At 42.9% G+C, this 14355-nt stretch overlaps 1 protein-coding gene across 1 annotated transcript in view; it reads left to right on the top strand.

The window, feature by feature from the left end:
- Positions 1-994: 994 nt before the first annotated feature.
- Positions 995-14355, top strand: part of LOC311122540 (metabotropic glutamate receptor 5-like) — a gene marked incomplete at both ends in the record, with an annotated part of 37458 nt that continues 24097 nt past the window's right edge. The window contains one exon of the mRNA XM_084196883.1: positions 995-1116. Coding sequence (XP_084053009.1) covers positions 995-1116 — 122 coding nt within the window. The remainder of the gene's footprint in view (positions 1117-14355) is intronic.

Genomic DNA, 14355 nt, shown 5'->3' with positions numbered 1-14355 from the left:
ATATTATTGATCGATTGACTATGACTTTTCAGATCACCCAGTAGTGCTATCTGCAGGGTTAGCTCCAGGTAAATATTGCAATCCTTCAGCCATTCCTGGACCTGTGTCCAAAAACAAGCTACAAATGGACAGTACCAAAACAAATGATCTAATGATTCTGTCTCTTCGCAGCAAAATCTGCAGAGCTGGGAAGATTGTATCCCCCATATAAATAACATTCTATTGGTAGCAAGAATTTTATATAATAAATTAAATCGAAAATTCTAAGTTTTGAATCCAGCGTCGTTTCGCACATCAGTTCATAAACACTATGCAATGGAATCGGTACGTCAAATCTCTTCCCAACTATTTTGCAATCTATATGGGACGGCTGTCAATCCTTTGGTCCTTAAATGAAACTGGTATACTTTTTTATTTATCACAATTTTCTTTAACCAATTATGTTCTTTAATGCAAGGCCGACAGACAAGTTCCTTACTTTTACCCCCTTCCACTTTCCTCTTCCATTTTTGCGGTAATGCTGCAATTATTTGGTTGTAATTTTGGGTAGAGGACAGAGTTTTAGTTTCCTGGGTTTTGAACGATGTGGTGTGTGCGATGGCTTCGCAGCCTAGCGCGGAGGAGACGCTGTCATTACGGCATGGATTCAGGTGTGTTCCTGAGAATGGAGTTAAGGTGGAGGAGGTTCTGCTCGCGGTCGGCAAACAGGTTGGAGCTGAATTTATACATTATGCATCCACAATGAACAAAGTGGTGGTTGTGTTCATGAAAAGAGTACATTTAGTGGGTAGGCTGATTGCTAGTGGAATATTTGTAAGGGAAGGGTAAGCGGAGAAGGGTAAGCGACTAGGGGGGTGGAGAAGGTGTCAAGCTGAAAAAGGGGGAGAAGAATGGAGGTGGGAGGGGAGAGGCTGGTGTGGTCAAAGACACCAAGGAACCTTTGCCTGGTGTTGGGGGGGAGGCCCCGACTAGAGAGGAAGGGCAGATGGTCAGGATGGGAGATGGAGATGAGGAGGAGGAAGGTGAGTCTGAGGAAGAGGACGATAAGGAGGATTTCTTTTCAGACTCCTCTTCAATGGGTCCAGAGCTGACAGCCAGTCAGGCAGAGGGGTCAAAGTACACGTTGAGGGAACTGTCAAGGTTCCTGAATGAGATTAAAGGGAAAAATAAGTTTAATGTAAAGCACTTAGTAGATGCCACTTTTTGCTCAGGTTTCCAAGTTCCTTAAATGTGCTGAGAATGTTCCAAAGCCAAGCAACTATCCTGTACTATTCCCAGAACGTTGTGGGAAGGTTGTATGCAAAATAACCATAGGACAACCACACTCTCACCAAGCTCTAAGAAACATATGGTTCTCAGAACGTTATGTGCTAGCTGGGTAGTTAGTCTTTGAGGGTACAGTGATGAATATGAAAATGAATGGGTGAACTGAATAGGGTTTTCAATGGTGTGTAACAGATTAGTAGCCTACCATTGGCTCTTTAGATTTTATTAGGGAATGTTCTCTCATAATTCACATAATTGGCACATAATCCTAACATGAATGACTTCTCATTACCATTCCTTTCTTCTCCGGTCTACTCTCTCACTCTTGGCTTTTCTTCATTGACTCTCTCTCAGTTCGTTTTACTCTCGTCTCTCTCTATATCTTATTTTCTCTACCGTTTCAGTCCTGTCTTCCCTGACACATATGGAGCAAACGCCTCAACAGGCGTTCAAAGCGGTGTGATAGTTGCAGAGGGAGGTGTTCAGTCCCAGGGTCCCCAGCTTAGTGATGAACTTGGAGGGGACTATGGTGTTGACTGCTGAGCTGTAGTCTATGAACAGCATTCTCACATAGTTATTTCCCCTCTTGTCCAGGTGGGAGAGGGCAGTGTGAAGTGCAATTGAGATTGCATCATCTACAACCATCTGTTGTGGTGGTATGTGAATTAGAGTGGGTCCAGGGTGTCTGGGATAATGGTGTTGATGTGTGTCATGACCAGCCTTTCAAAGCACTTCATAATTACAGATGTGAGTACTACATGTCGAAAGCCATTTAGGCAGGTTACCTTGGAGCTCTTGGGAACAGGGACAATGGTGGTCATCTTGAAACATGTTGGGATTACAAACTGGGACGAGGAGAGATAGAAAATATCTGTGAATACACTTCCCAGCTGGTCTGCGCATGCTTTGAGAACGCGCCCTGGTATTCCGTCTGGCCTGGCGGACTTGCGAGCGTTAACCTGTTGAAAAGTTTTGCTCACATCGGCCACGAAGAGTGAGATCCCACAGTCATCCAGAACAACAGGGGCTTTCACGCAAGACTCAGTGTTTTATTCCTCAAAGCGAGCATAAAAGGCATTTCGCTTGTTTGGGAGTTCTGCATCACTGGGCATCTTATGGCTGGGTTTCCCTTTGTAATCCGTTATCGTCTGCAAGCCCTGCCACATACGACGAGCGTATGGACATATGAGGAGCCTGTATAATAGGATTCCACCTTCCTCCAATATTGTCCTTTTGCATGTTTGATGTCTCATCGGAGTTCGTAGCAGACTTTCTTGTCTGTGTCCATGTCTTGTTTTTTGTAAGCGGTAGCTCTGGCCTTTAGCCCAGCATGGTTTTTGGTTTGGATATGTTCGTATAGTCATTGTGGCGACGATGTCGTCTATGCACTTATTAATGAAGCCTGTGACTGATGTGGTAAACTCCTCAATGCTATCGGATGAATCCCGGAACATAACCCAGTCTGTACTAGCAAAACAGTCCTGTAGCCTCGCATCTGCTTCATCCCTAACCCTAACCCCTCTAGAAATAGCATTTCACCTCGTGGGGACTAACAAAATGTCCCCAGTTGGTCAAATATTTGTTTGTTTACTATTCTTGTGGGGACTTCTGGTCCCCACAAGAATAGTTAAACACACACACACACACACACACACACACACACACACATCCCCTGTCTGCACACACTGAGTAATTTAATGTGTGTGTGTGTGTGTGTGTGTGCTGGACAGTTATGACAAGGGTTACAAAGCTACCGGTCGGTAATTTACCAGTTACCAGAATATCTTCAGTAATTTTGGTATTTACCAGAAAATCTATGGCAATCTATCGTAACTATGGTAATTTATACTTAAATAACAGAAAAATTATGAAATGTATTCATATAAATAGTATTAAAAAAGATATATCTGTGTCCATATTGTCCATGAGGTTCTAGTAGATAGACCATATGGTTCAAGAGAAAATAGCCTAATTAATGAAAAAAGCATGTAATCAACAATGGCATTATATTCAATTAATTCAGCAACTCTTCCAACTATTGACTTTTTTCACAACGGCTACCAAAGATATTTAATGCTGAAACTCTCATATTAAACACAAATGGTATTCACTAAGTTGATTGTTTATATTTAGGATAATGTTTTATAGCTTTAAATCATTTTATTTAATTATTTCATATATTTTACATGTGATAAGGCATGTGAAGAAAATGTGCGCGACACCACCCTGTAAAAAAAAGTGATCAACGACCAAGGTTTACTTTTTGGGGCTATGACACTCTATTACAAATCAGTCTGACAGTACTTTTGAAAGTATTTAAATCGGAAGGAAGTATGGTTTGAAGTGACTGAAATCAGAATCAGAAAGGGAAGTTCAGAAGATCATCAGGCAATCATTTTTGATGATGTTCTTGTTCTCCCAGTCTGTTTTAGTGCCTGGTCTTGTCCACTCTGTTCTAATGAGTCCTGCACGGCTTGTGGGCATCGTAGAATGAAAAAGAAGACGCACGTTCCAGAGAGGCTTATCTTTCAGTGATGGGGTCATAATACACTGAACAATTTCAAAGATTTTACTGAGTTACAGTTCATATATCAGTCAATTGAAATAAATAAATAAATTAGGCCCTAATCTATATATTTCACATGACTGGAAATACAGATATGCATCTGTTGGTCACAGATACCTTAAAAAAAAAGGTAGGGGCGTGGATCAAAAAACCAGTCAGTATCTGGTTTGACCACCATTTGCCTCATGCAGCGCGACACATCTCTTTCGCATATAGTTGATCAGGCTGTTGATTGTGGCTTGTGGAATGTTGTCCCACTCCTCTTCAATGGCTGTGCGAAGTTGCTGGATATTAGTGGGAACTGGAACACGCTGTCGTACATGTCGATCCAGAGCATCCCAAACATGCTCAATGGGTGACATGTCTGATGAGTATGCAGGCCATGGAAGAACTGGGACATTTTCAGCTTCCAGGAATTGTGTACAGATCCTTGCGACATAGAGACATGCATTATCATTCTGAAACATGAGGTGATGGCAGCGGATGAATGGCACGACAATGGGCCTCAGGATCTTGTCACGGTGTCTCTTTGCATTCAAATTGCCATTGATAAAATGCAATTGTGTTCGTTGTCCGTAGCTTATGGGGCACTCTGTTCACAACGTTGACATCAGTAAACCTCTCGCCCACACCACGCCATACACGCTGTCTGCCATCTACCTGGTACAGTTGAAACCGGGATTCATCCGTGAAGAGCACACTTCTTCAGTGTGCCAGTGGCCATCGAAGTTGAGCATTTGCCCACTGAAGTCGGTTACAACACCGAACTGCAGTCAGGTCAAGACCCTGATGAGGAGGATGAGCACGCAGATGAGCTTCCTTGAGACGGTTTCTGACAGTTTGTACAGAAATTCTTCAGTTGTGCAAACCCACAGTTTCATCAGCTGTCCGGGTGGCTGGTCTCAGATGATCCCGCAGGTGAAGAAGCCGAATGTGGAGGTCCTGGGCTGGCATGGTTACACGTAGTCTGCGATTGTGAGGTCGGTTGGACGTACTGCCAAATTCTCTAAAATGACATTGGAGGTGGCTTATGGTAGAGAAATGAACATTACATTATCTGCCAATTGCACGCTCCCTCAAAACATGAGACATCTGTGGCATTGTGTTGTGACAAAACTGCACATTTTAGAGTGGCTTTTTATTGTCCCCAACACAAGGTACACCTATGTACTGATCATGGTTTTTAATCAGCTTCTTGATATGCCACACCTGTCATGTAGGTGGATTATCTTGGCAAATGAGAAATGCTCAGTAACAGGGATGTAAATAAATTTGTGCACAATTTGTGCATATTTATATTTTATTTCAGCTGTTGCATTTATATTTTTGTTCAGTACATTTTGTAGGTTAAACCATTCAAAAGACAGAGCCATATTTGTAGGAAAAAACAACCGCATCGCATAGCGGCTACTGGAGGTTACTGACGTAACCCTGGTTCTATGAACCAAGCACACATTATCTCTCACGACCTCATTTTCAAATCAGGCAACCCCTTGTTTGGGAATTATTACAGAGATGATTACAGACGCCTGTGATAATCTGAAGTACCCAAAAGGTCCACTAGATGTCTTGTGATAGATTATATAAAATCCTTGAAAGATACCACAATTCTGGTAGTTTACTGGTAAACTTAGAACGTTTCCAGTAATATACCCTCCCTTTGAGACCCTAGTTATGACTTTTCCTAAATGAGTTTTGCTCAAGAGGTTATACCACTTTTGCCCTCCCTCATCCCCCCAAACAAACCACTTTATGGCATGTGAATAGAACACTTCCTTTTTCACATCTAAAGGGTGCGAGGTCAAATTGAACTTCTCACTGGCTTTGTGCTAGCTGGCTCATCAAGCAGACATGGTAGTAAGCTGCCAGTACAGATAATTGGAAAGAAGACTTTATGCCCAGTTCATGTGTCTAATGGGCTGTGTGTTCGGCAGTCAGTGGAGGCTGGTGGAGGGTGGAATCGAGTAGTGAACCATAGCTGCTTGATGACAGTTGGGGTTTGGGTAGATGGTCGAGGTGGGTTTGGGTAGATGGTCGAGGTGGGTTTGGGTAGATGGTCGAGGTGGTTTGGGTAGATGGTTGAGGTGGGTTTGGGTAGCTGGTCGAGGTGGGTTTGGGTAGATGGTCGAGGTGAATTTGGGTAGATGGTCGAGGTGGGTTTGGGTAGATGGTCGAGGTGGGTTTGGGTAGATGGTCGAGGTGGTTTGGTTAGATGGTCGAGGTGGTTTGGGTAGATGGTCGAGGTGGGTTTGGGTAGATGGTCGAGGTGGTTTGGGTAGATGGTTGAGGTGGGTTTGGGTAGCTGGTCGAGGTGGGTTTGGGTAGATGGTCGAGGTGAGTTTGGGTAGATGGTCGAGGTGGGTTTGGGTAGATGGTCGAGGTGGGTTTGGGTAGATGGTTGAGGTGGTTTGGTTAGATGGTCGAGGTGGTTTGGGTAGATGGTCGAGGTGGTTTGGGGGGTTTAAGTCTTTAGGGACAGAGTGTGTACTGTACGTTCTTACTGTGTTTACTTTCTGGTGTGTGTGTGTGGCCATGAAAAGTGAATAGAGTGGCATTACCGAAAATAGCAACAGTAAAAAGAACAGTGTTACCTCATGTCCTGACCAATGGTGTGGCTTGGGGTTGTGAGCTAGCTAGCGCTAAATAATATTTTGATTAGAGACTTGATTGAAGTGAGCTGTTAATTGTGATGTATTATTAAAGGTCCAATGCAGAGTTCTTTTTTTTTTTTTTTACCTCAATATCAAATAATTTCTGGGTAACAAGTACCTTACTGTGATTGTTTTCAATTAAAATGGTCAAAAAGAAACTAAAATGGCTTGGACTGTCTGGGAGTGGTCTGCCTACCTTACTGCCTCATCCGCTTGTTGCCCACATCCCCCGGACACAAAATAGCAGCTAGCAAGATGGAGATCACTGAGGTTATTTTGAATGAGTGCATTTCGCAAGTGGCTAGTTTGCATCAACTACCTTCACTAAAACCACTGCAAAGGTTCTAGCATGTCTGTTTGGTGATTTGTTGGGAGAGTTGTTTGTCTAAAGAGGGTCTGGGTTTCTGATGCTAAGGTATTCATAGATTAGAGACAGAGAGCTTTTAATTCACAATGGAACAGGATGGTATGAGAGACGATATCAGGTGTTGGAATTGATAACTGCTGACTGGTTGTGTGACTGCAGAGCCAATATCTACCTGGCTCTGGTTGTCTGTACCTCTGTGATGGGATGTATTACACCAAGGATTCAGCCACGGCCAATTTTTTCTTGAGCGGATGGTCGGGGGGCCAGAACATAATTTCACATCATTTGACTGCAAATTGACCACAAGAATCCCAAACAGATAAAATATTTGACTAAAACATAGTCATTTCAAACCTTGCTTACATTTCTATACGTCTCTCTATAATGCGTGGGAATACTTGGGAACAGATTTCTCAAATTAAAATCACTTGGAGCTGATCTCCTGGTGAGCGGATCAACAATACAAAATAAAATAAAATATATTTTATTTTTTCTTTGCTCTAAAAACTTCGGGGACCAACTATAACCACGGCCGTGGACTGCCAGTTGGGGAACCCTGTAATGTACTAACAGAATACACGACAGACAGACGCAATGTTCAGCATGGGTTGGAAACCATGACAACAGCCCTGGAATCCCAAACACATTTGATGTGAGAGAGAGAAGAGAGAGAAAGAGGGACACATGGAGATGGAGAGATAGAGAAGAAATATAGAGATGGAAGGAGAATAAATCATTTGGGTGGGTTCTTGTATTTGTCCTGTTACACACTTTGTAATGGAAATGGGTTCTTTTGCATATCCCAACTCCCCCCGAGACACCCACAGGGATTGGGGTCACGGCCAGGGTCACCTTTGTACAGCACCGCTGGAGCAATTAGGTTTAAGTGCCTTGCTCAAAGGCACAGCAACAGATTTTTTCACCTTGTCGGCTCCGGTATTCAAACAAGCAACCTTTTGGTTACTGGCCCAACACTCTAACACAGAAAGAGAGAGAGAGAGAGTGAGAGAGAGAGAGAGAGAGAGAGAGAGAGAGAGAGACTTTAAACCCTTTCAACATTTCTCGTTAGGACCGTCATGTAGCTATTTTATTGTTATCCAGTACCTAATTGATCGGCTGCTGAGGGATTGATGAGGATATTGATGAGTTCATCTGGGGATTGAGATGAGGGCAGTTTTTTTATATGGCCAAGGGGTGGACTAGCAGTGGAAACACACACGCACACGCACACACACACACATACACTGAGGACCTCACACACACTGAGGACCTCACACACACTGAGGACCTCACACACACTGAGGACCTCACACACACTGAGTACCTCTTATGAAGCCCTCTGCTCATCACAGCCTTCGCCTACGCAGTGAGTTGCATAACCAGGTGCTGTTAGGCCTCACAGAGGCCTCACTTCAGAGGCTGGGTGCATCTCTGTGTTTGTGTGTGTGAGAAGGGGAGGGAGGTCTGAGAGAGAGAAGGGGAGGGAGGTCTGAGAGAGAGAAGGGGAGGGAGGTCTAAGAGAGAGAAGGGGAGGGAGGTCTGAGAGAGAGAAGGGGAGGGAGGTCTGAGAGAGAGAAGGGGAGGGAGGTCTGAGAGAGAGAAGGGGAGGGAGGTCTGAAAGAGAGAAGGGGAGGGAGGTCTGAGAGAGAGAAGGGGAGGGAGGTCTGGGAGAGAGAAGGGGAGGGAGGTCTGGGAGAGAGAAGGGGAGGGAGGTCTGAGAGAGAGAAGGGGAGGGAGGTCTGAGAGAGAGAAGGGGAGGGAGGTCTGAGAGAGAGAAGGGGAGGGAGGTCAGGGAGAGAGAAGGGGAGGGAGGTCTGAGAGAGAGAAGGGGAGGGAGGTCTGAGAGACTGACAGGGCTGAGACAAGGAAGGATAGAGGGATTGACAGGGTGATTGATTGTGGCAGGAGGAGAAATACATAGACACAAACAACAACAACAACAACAACAACCATCACAACCACCACCCCACCACCATCACCATCAACACCACCACCCCACCATCACCATCACCACCCCACCATCACCCCACCACCTCAACCAACACCACCATCAACACCACCACCACATTATACACTTAGGGCTCTAGGAAACAAAAGGTTTTAGTGACAACACAGCTCCAAATAAGGTCTGCAACAGCAAGCACTGAACAGATTTATCTGCCTCTCACTCACCTTCCACACACCTCTCACACACCTGTAAAGGCATCTGCATACAAAGGTTCGGTTTGATCCTAGCAGAACTCGGCTAGGCGAAGCGAGCGTCTGTGCTCGCATACTCCCTAAAGACCTTATCTTGGAAAAAATAAAAAAGCGTCAATATTACTGTTGTTTGTCCCTCTTGAGACACCGTAGCAACAACATGGCCAGAAACACATCCTCAAAATAGACAACTCAAGAAATCAGTCATTAATTTTGACGTTTTTGCCGAGGTCTTAGTTGTGCAATTTCACATCTAACTAAGATATTGGTGCAATATTTCTCAAGTGAAAACATTTGTCGTCTCTCGCTGAATGACAACAAACACTTCATGTTCTCACTCCTACTAGGAGTAGTATTGTTGACCAATCACCAACAAAGGGGCATAAAATTCAGCTAACGAACTTCGACATGCCTCAAGAAAATGTTGGATAAAAAACGGATGAAAACAAAAACGTCATCATAATATATGCACCAACTGTTTCGACTGGGAAGCATACGGTAAGCTTTACACGCATGAGTAGCCTGTGTCCATAAGCTGCTGCTATATGACATTTTAATCAATAAAGACAGGGTCAATCACCAATCAGGACATTACTTTATTCAAAACGTATCAATAAGGCAATAACCGAGGCTGGTCTGCTCAACAGTCTTGACTGTTGGCTGAGAGCCCCGACACAAAGAATACAAATATATTTTATAGCAAAGATACACCCTCTAAGTCTACATGACAAATAACAGATGTATGGAATGGGTCACAAGGTGAGACTTGATATATGAGAAAGGAGTAACCCCTAGCCAGATAGCATTTGCCGTGAAGACTGTTCTTATTGTACAGAAACCAGAGTTGGGCCCCCAAAACAAGCTTCCTCTCATCATTATCCATACCCGAGCCATCTCTCCCTGCCACCTCATTACACAAACACCAACTCATTCTACGGTATGCCTGCTGTAGGTTTTATCACCAAAGGCATCGTAAATCTACTGTCAGTGTTAACACAGACACATGAGAGTTCTAAGAACCCTATTCTATTGCAGAAAACAACCATTTGATGCAATAACAGTATTATAACATAATCTTGCAATTTCTGCCCTCACAGAAGCATATGGTAAGCTTTACACGCATGAGTAGCCTGTGTCCGTACGCAGGGCCTAACAGAGCGATATGCATCTCTCAGGGACAAATGCCAGAACCATGACTTAGGATCTGAGCGATAGAGCGCGAGAGCGAGAGCGAGAGATAAAAAGACGGAGGGTGGGAGAGAGAGAGAGAAGCTACAGAGGGAGACAGATGGGGTAATGGGCGAGAGAGAGAGATAGATAGAGAGAAAGAGAGAGACACAAACACCTCCTGTCTCCAATCAGGCTGCAGTTTGGAGTAGTTTGGAGCGCTGCTGTTTGAGAAAATGAGTTTTTGTTCTCTGGGGGCTCAGAGAGCCAGGATGGCATGACCGAGTGAGGAGAAAGATGGAGAAAGAGAGAGAGAACAAGAGAGGGAGAGAAAAAGGGCGATCAAAAATATATCTTGTTCATTATTCTCCAATTGCAGCGTTACAGTTCATGCATGTTTGTGTGACCGTGTGTGTGACTGTGTGTGTGTGTGTGTGAGTCCATTACGTAGTGTGGAAGATGCCTCCTATTTCCTGTGTGGTGTGGCAGTGTCTGTGTGTCAGTGTTCTCTAACAAGCTGTATGACACAGAGAGAGACACAGAGAGAGACACAGACACAGAGACACAGAGACACAGATTGTTCCACTGCTGGGAAAATTGGAAAACACTAAACAAACAACACGAAGAGTTATCTATCCAAAATGGAGATGTATGGATAACCCACTTCTCCAATCTTTTTGGCCCTATAACAGAGAACAAACAGCGAAAACATATACATGATCAAATACAAATCTTAGAATCAACTATTAAAGACTACCAGAACCCACTGGATTATCCAATTACATTGAATGAAATACAAGACAAAATACAAACCCTCCAACCCAAAAAGGCCTGTGGTATTGATGGTATCCTAAATGAAATGATAAAATATACATACCACAAATTCCTTCAATTCTGACCAGTTTCCCAGTCCCTGCCGCTGAAAAACATCCCCACAGCATGATGCTGCCACCACCATGCTTCACTGTGGGTATGGTGTTCTCAGGGTGATAAGAGGTGTTGGGTTTGCGCCAGACATTTTCTTTGATGGCCAAAAAGCTACATTTTAGTGTCATCTGACCAGAGTACCTTCTTCCGTATGTTTGGGGAGTCTCTCACATGGCTTTTGGCGAACACCAAACGTGTTTGCTTATTTTTTTCTTTAAGCAATGGCTTTTTTCTGGCCACTCTTCTGTAAAGCCCAGCTCTGTGGAGTGTATGGCTTAAAGTGGTCCTATGGACAGATACTCCAATCTCCGCTGTGGAGCTTTGCAGCTCCTTCAGGGTTATCTTTGGTCTCTTTGTTGCCTCTATGATTAATGCCCTCCTTACCTGGTTCATAAGTTTTGGTGGGTGGCCCTCTCTTGGCAGGTTTGTTTTGGTGCCATATTCTTTCCATTTTTTAATAATGGATTTAATGGTGCTCCGTGGGATGTTCAAAGTTTCGGATATTTTTTAATAACCCAACCCTGATCTGTACTTCTCCACAACTTTGTCCCTGACCTGTTTGGCGAGCTCCTTGGTCTTCATGGTGCCGCTTGCTTGGTGGTGCCCCTTGCGTAGTGGTGTTGCAGACTCTGGGGCCTTTCAGAACAGGTGTATATATACTGAGATCATGTGACAGATCATGTGACACTTAGATTGCACACAGGTGGACTTTATTTAACTAATTATGTGACTTCTGAAGGTAATTGGTTGCACCAGATCTTATTTAGGGGCTTCATAGCAAAGGGAGTGAATACATAAGCATGCACCACTTTTCAGTTATTTATTTTTTAGAATTTTTTGAAACAAGTTATTTTTTTCATTTCACTTCACCAATTTGGACTATTTTGTGTATGTCCATTACATGAAATCCAAATAAAAATCCATTTAAATTACAGGTTGTAATGCAACAAAATAGGAAATACGCCAAGGGGGATGAATACTTTTGCAAGGCAATGTATCTATTTCACTTGCTTTGGCAATGTTAACATATGTTTCCCATGCCAATAAAGCCCTTCAGTTGAATTGAATTGAATTGAGAGAGAGAGAGAGAGAGAGAGAGAGAGAGAGAGAGAGAGAGAGAGAGAGAGAGAGAGAGAGAGAGAGAGAGAGAGAGAGAGAGAGAGAGAGAGAGAGAGAGAGAGAGAGAGAGAGAGAGAGAGAGAGAGAGAGAGAGAGAGAGAGAGAGAGAGAGAGAGAGAGAGAGAGAGAGAGAGACAGAGAGAGAGAGACAGAGAGACAGAGAGAGAGAGCATTGAGAAATACCAGTGTTACAATGCCTCATGAATTACACAGAAGACACACATACATTCTGTTGAAGCCTGGGGATGTTGCTTGGTTCACAGACAACTGAAAGAACAGTTAGTGATCATGTACAGTAGGAACACATCTAGAATTTACAGTGCCTTGCGTTTTCCCTATTTTGTTGCATTACAACCTGTTTTTATTTGGATTTCATGTAATGGACATACACAAAATAGTCCAAATTGGTAAAGTGAAATGAAAAAAATTACTGACGGAAAAGTGGTGCGTGCATATGTATTTCTCCCCCTTTGCTATGAAACCCCTAAATAAGATATGGTGCAACCAATTACCTTCAGAAGTCACATAATTAGTTAAATAAAGTCCACCTGTGTGCAATCTAAGTGTCACATGATCTGTCACATGATCTCAGTATATATACACCTGTTCTGAAAGGTCCCAGAGTCTGCAACACCAGTAAGCATGGGGCACCACCAAGCAAGCGGCACCATGAAGACCAAGAAGCTCTCCAAACAGGTCAGGGACAAAGTTGTGGAGAAGTACAGATCAGGGTTGGGTTATAAAAAACTATCTGAAACTTTGAACATCCCACGGAGCACCATTAAATCCATTATTAAAAAGAGAGGGCCACCCACCAAAACTCACGAACCAGGCAAGGAAGAAAAAAGCCATTGCATAAAGAAAAAAATAAGCAAACACGTTTGCCAAAAGCCATGTGAGAGACTCCCCAAACATATGGAAGAAGGTACTCTGGTCAGATGAGACTAAAATTTAGCTATATCTGGTGCAAACCCAACACCTCTCATCACCCCGAGAACATCGGCAGGGACTGGGAAACTGATCAGAATTGAAGGAATGATGGATGGCGCTAAATACAGGGAAATTCTTGAGGGAAACCTGTTTCAGTCTTCCAGAGATTTGAGACTGGGACGGAGGTTCACCTTCCAGCAGGACAATGACCCTTTTGCCTTCAAGAATGGGTAAATATCCCAGTGGCTAGTGTGCCAAGCTTATAGAGACATACCCCAAGAGACTTGCAGCTGTAATTGCTGCAAAAGGTGGCTCTACAAAGTATTGACTTTGGGTGGGTGAATAGTTATGCACGCTCAAGATTTCTGTTCTTTTGTCTTATTTCTTGTTTGTTTCACAAGAAAAAATATTTTGCATCTTCTAAGTGGTAGGCATGTTGTGTAAATCAAATGATACAAACCCCCCAAAAATCCATTTTAATTCAAAGTTGTAATGCAACAAAATAAGAAAAATGCCAAGGAAGGGTTAAAACTTTCGCAAGCCACTGTATGGAATGAGTAGAATACATGAATACATGATATACTGTATATGATATACATGAATACATGAAGACATGAGATACATGAATACATGATATACGGGAATACATGATATACAGGAATACATGAATACATGATATACATGAATAAATGGTATACAGGAATACATGAATACATGAATACATGATATACATTATATACATGATATACATGAATACATGATATACATGATATACATGAATACAATATATATTGGAACACATGAATACATGATATACATTATATACATGAATACATGATATACATGAATACATGATATATATGATATACATGAATACATGATATACATGAATACATGATATACATGAATACATGATATATAGGAACACATGAATACATGATGTACATGAATACATGATATATAGGAATACATGAATACATGATATACAGGAATACATGAATACATGATATACATGAATACATGATATACATGATATACATGAATACATGCTCCGCTTGGACTAGCATACATAATTGTTCTGTGAAACCTTCCTTCCTTCCTTTCCTTCCTTCCTTCCTTCCTTCCTTCCTTCCTTCCTTCCTTCCTTCCTTCCTTCCTTCCTT

The sequence above is a fragment of the Coregonus lavaretus genome (genome assembly GCF_964263955.1).
Source record: "Coregonus lavaretus genome assembly, contig: HAP1_SCAFFOLD_600, whole genome shotgun sequence".
In the NCBI taxonomy this organism is placed as follows: Eukaryota; Metazoa; Chordata; class Actinopteri; order Salmoniformes; family Salmonidae; genus Coregonus; species Coregonus lavaretus.
The sequence above is the reverse complement of the archived record's forward strand: the minus strand, read 5'-3'. Positions and strand labels throughout refer to the sequence as shown.